Raw genomic sequence first — 4,450 nt, 5'->3', positions numbered from 1 at the left:
CAGGCAGCTCTGATCTTCGGCAGGGTGGTATGGGTGGCCTGGGACTTCCCTGAAAGGCAAAAAAAAAATCACTATCCGAGAAAAAAAGCTAGTCTTTTTTCACTTTCACTTACTCTTTCTCGTAAATTACATGGAAACGGGGCAGGGCTTTTTTTAGTTCAAAGGCTATTAGTACAGAGCACAGTGAGCTAGAATCCTACTCCTTCCTTTGTGCACAAATGTCATCAGGCTACTGGTTCATTAGAAATAACTTCTCGAGACTCCATTGTCATTTAGGGCAGAAGACATGGAAAGGCTCTGGATATTTATGCTGCGTGTTCTCACCACCTAATGTTTTCTTCCCGCCCTAGCTTTTGCACTCCGTGCCTGCAGGAATGTCTTAAGCCGAAAAAACCAGTTTGTGGTGTCTGCCGCAGTACCCTGTCGCCTGGTAGCAGAGCTCTGGACTTGGAAAAGCAAATTGAAACGACAGAAACCACTTGCAATGGCTGCAATAAAAAAGTATGGAAGTATTTGGAAATTAATGAGGTGTGCCTGCTTGGCCATACTGCTTAAAGGGGAAATGAAGTGCTTGCTCTTCAGCTTTCTGCAGAATCAGGTCAAAATATTTGTTCTGATAGGAGCTAAAGGTATTTTATGTAGGCAGCACCCAAATGCTGACATTCTTTCCACAGTTTCTTATTGTTCACTCATCAGGAAATGAGTTTCAAATGAAAGATACTGATTTAAAATTTATTATAAAATATTGCTTCTGGACTTGCTTCTGTAAGCAAGTCTCTGTGGGAGGAATGTTGTAATAAAGTACTGGATGTGGGGTTTAGATAGTGATCTCTTTCACTCTTAAACAGAAATTTATTTGCTTCGTTTGAAGTAGTTAGCAGTCAGAGTTGGTTTTGGGTGGTGTATTCCATAGACTTATTGTTTGCCACTGTCCTGCGTGTCCTGCCACTGTCCTCCATCCTTCCTGTCATTTCCTTTCTCTTTGTAAAGCTGGGCTTCTTGGTGTTAATTGAATGTAGAAGAAAATATCTTAGCAGATGGCAAAACAACAAGAAAATTCTAATTAGGCACAGTAAGGTGAGGGTAACAGCTCAGTTAATTTCACTTTTTATTTCTGGGTAGCGTCTTCATCCCAGCTGGTAGAAAACTGTAGTGTATAGAATTACAGATTTCCTTAATGGGGTTGAACAATTAGCAATCAGTCTACACCAAGATCTGAACTAAAAGCCAAATTGTTTTCCATACGCTGTCTCTTCTCCTCAGTGACCAGGTAAACTGGCTTTATATGAAGCTTTTTAAATATATATACTATAGTATAGGTTAAGAAAAGTGAGCTGGCCTGAACAGTGTTGTATTTGTAAAATATTACAGGCAGCAAAGTTACAGGTTAACTAATGTGTAATCTCAAAGCTTTCTGCCTTGCCAGCTGAAGTGTTTGTGTTTTCCTGCTTTAACACTGTCTGCAGAAAGCTGCTTTTTTTTACCTTTACTAATTGAAAGTGTGGAAGTAACTAGAAGTAGTGTCCATTGACCTTGCTATGCAATTGTTGCCTGCACAGATGTATCTCTCAAAGATGCGTAGCCATGCAGCTGCTTGTTCGAAGTACCAGAATTATATAATGGAAGGTGTGAAAGCTGTGACTAAAGAACCACTTCACAACACCAGGTAACTAGCTCTTCTCTGGAAATACTTGCATTTTTTGGTCACCAAACCAGGGCTATTGCTGATTAATCGTTACAAAATCTCAATTTTGACTCTTTTGAGAGGAGTCCTGTCGTCATTAAAAATTTCACTGCACTGTGGCTTTTCGTGCAAGCTGTAGAACGTTGGATTGAACGCAGACGTCACCTCTTTGCTCATTGTGGGTATTAATTGTTTTAATACTTTCACGTTGTTAAAGACTAAGCCTTAATCCTGCATCTGACTGTGCACAGCCAACCTATTCTCTTTCTGCACAGTCCATGCACTAGACATCTTAAAGATCAGGATCCTCAGTAAAAGAAGCTATTTTCTAAATAAAAACTTTATATTTCTGTCTCTTGACTGTAGTAAATGGTAGTGAGGGAAAGTCGGAATCGATCGCAGTGCACTCATCTGCACTGTAGCATACTGGGGGTACCTTGTGTTTACAAAAACACACAGGGTGGAAAATGGCATTTATGACACTTGTAGAAGAGCGCTCATTCTGTGTAAATGTGGGCGATATTAAGAGTACCTTAAGTTGTGTTTGGAAATTAAACAGCTGATTCTTAGCTCACCTTTAATTGCATGAATAAGACTACTGTTTTAAATTATTTATACTCTTAAGAGCTGGTAAGACAACTTTTGAGTATTGAAACCCAAAGCTTTTACTTTTAACTTTGTTACAGTGATAAATAACCTCTTCTTTTTTTCTCTCCCCTAACCAGGAACTTCCCAAATCGCTTTACCTTTCCTTGTCCGTATTGCAGCGAGAAAAACTTTGATCAAGAAGGACTAGTTGAACACTGCAAAACATTGCACAGCATGGATGCAAAACAAGTGGTAATAAAAAGTCTTGGTGCAAGAATTGCAATGAAGTCTAGTCTTTAATCCCTTTGAAACAGTGAATTAGAGGCTTACTCTTGAAGTTAAGTACATATTTATAATTACTCCTGTTAAAGTCAAATGTGGGTATGCTGTTCATGCACTTAACTCTTACGTAAATTTGGTGTTCGTTTCCGATACACTCTCTGGAGGTGACTAGTCTGTTCCTGCTGCAGCTAGGTCACTTCCTCCTTTCATATCTGGCAGACGTTCAGAGTTAATTAGGCACAGTAACAAACAGAAAATGAATTAAGATATAATGTAAAAAGAGGGCATTTATTTTTCTTTCTGCTGGCTGAAAACAGCAGATAAACCTTGGGGAAAAATAGTGTATTGTTCTAGTAATCCTTGTCTGCAGATACTCCCATCAAAGGAATCGCAGAACATGGAACTGAATTTGAAAATTTTGTGGCTTTTGAAAAGCTTTTTGGAATTACAAATCATTTAGGAAAAAAGTTCCCTTTTTCCCTTGGAGGGAAGTGATCTTTGCAAAAGGAGATCAAGGAAACTTTTCTGTTACTGAGAAATAAAGGCTGAAATCCTGTAATGCAAACAGCTGTAGTCAGTTCTGATTCTCAGAATGTAGGGAGAACAGTGAGCCGTTCCAGTTCCAAGGTCTGAGGCTGAGATAAAATTAGTCAGAGTTACCAGAGGCTTCAGTATGAAAGGTCCCAGCCAACTGATTGACATAACTTTGCATATAGAATAGTGATTGTCACAAACTCCATCCTGTCTGTGTCCTGCCCTTCCTACTTTAAATGTTTAAGCACTTAACCATTGGGGCTTAATTGGCTTTTTTGGGTTTTTCTTGAAGGTTTGCCCAATTTGTGCCTCAATGCCATGGGGAGATCCAAATTACAGGAGTGCTAACTTCATGGAGCACCTTCAAAGACGACATCGCTTCTCATATGATACTTTTGTGGTAGGTGTTTCCTCACCCTTGGAATACAGCCTGATGACTCTCAACCCCCAGCTTTTTTATATAGCCACTACTGCGACGTCTCATCCGTGCAGAGGGTATCGTGAGAGGAATGGGGTGGTTGGCAAGTTAGAGACAGCTTTTGTCCTGTTCTTTCTTGGTATTGTGTTAACCAGCGTGGCTGTTGCAGTAAAAGAATTTCCGTACCCTTTGTTCATAGGATTATGATGCTGATGAAGACGATATGATGGCACAGGTCTTGATGCGTTCTTTGCGGGATAAATGAGCCAACTAGAAGATTAACTGTAAAAACCAAGCTTCCACCAGGGGGAAATGCCCAGCATCCTCACACTTCTCCCTGCACATCCCAAGATGAACTCAGGCATCCAGAAGTACAGAAGACTCTTTAATCCCTATCTCTGTTTCAAATCCTGGTTTGATCTTTCATTACCGCTCAGTCTTTGGTTTATGTGGTCTGTGCCATTCAACCCCGTTGGCCTGATTTTTCTTACTCGCTTCACACAAAACTTCATCAGGTCAACATGGAGGAGATAAACCTGTTTTCCTTTTCCTGTGCCTATTTCCTGTTTTCTTTCGCATTTGTCTTCATTGGACTGTCTAAAAAACCGTTCCAAACGATACGGCCTGAACTAGTTAATGAATATATCTTCCCAATCTCATTTACATATCTTAAATGATAGTATGAGAGGTGTATTTGTAGCGCTGTTTTCCTTTAGTGAGGCCTCTAGGTGCTAACTGTAATTGTCAGACTAGCTCTCAGTTAAGGTGACCTATGATGCCTGTGACTTCATAATGTTTCGCAGTGTTTAAATTCTTAAACGTAGCCTCTGGGCTGTATGGAAAAAACGTCTTCAGTACGAGTCTTCAAACTACAGACTTTCTTAGCAAGCCTTTGCACCTGTGTAAGCAACTGGTTCAGAATACTTTAGTTCTATGCATGATTA

The 4,450-nt window shown here is 40.0% G+C and overlaps 1 protein-coding gene across 1 annotated transcript; it reads left to right on the top strand.

Annotated features, from left to right (window-relative positions):
- Positions 1-350: 350 nt before the first annotated feature.
- Positions 351-3,952, top strand: RNF114 (ring finger protein 114; the record flags this gene model as incomplete). The annotated part of the gene is made up of 5 exons (XM_010154126.1): positions 351-501; positions 1,560-1,666; positions 2,410-2,524; positions 3,381-3,488; positions 3,706-3,952. Coding segments are annotated over 5 exons (547 nt in total), but the record flags the coding sequence as incomplete, so codon positions are not given.
- Between the last annotated feature and the right edge of the window lie 498 nt (positions 3,953-4,450).

Source organism: Eurypyga helias, unplaced genomic scaffold (assembly GCF_000690775.1).
Source record: "Eurypyga helias isolate BGI_N326 unplaced genomic scaffold, ASM69077v1 scaffold30546, whole genome shotgun sequence".
NCBI lineage: Eukaryota > Metazoa > Chordata > Aves > Eurypygiformes > Eurypygidae > Eurypyga > Eurypyga helias.
This window is presented reverse-complemented; position numbering and strand designations above follow the sequence as displayed.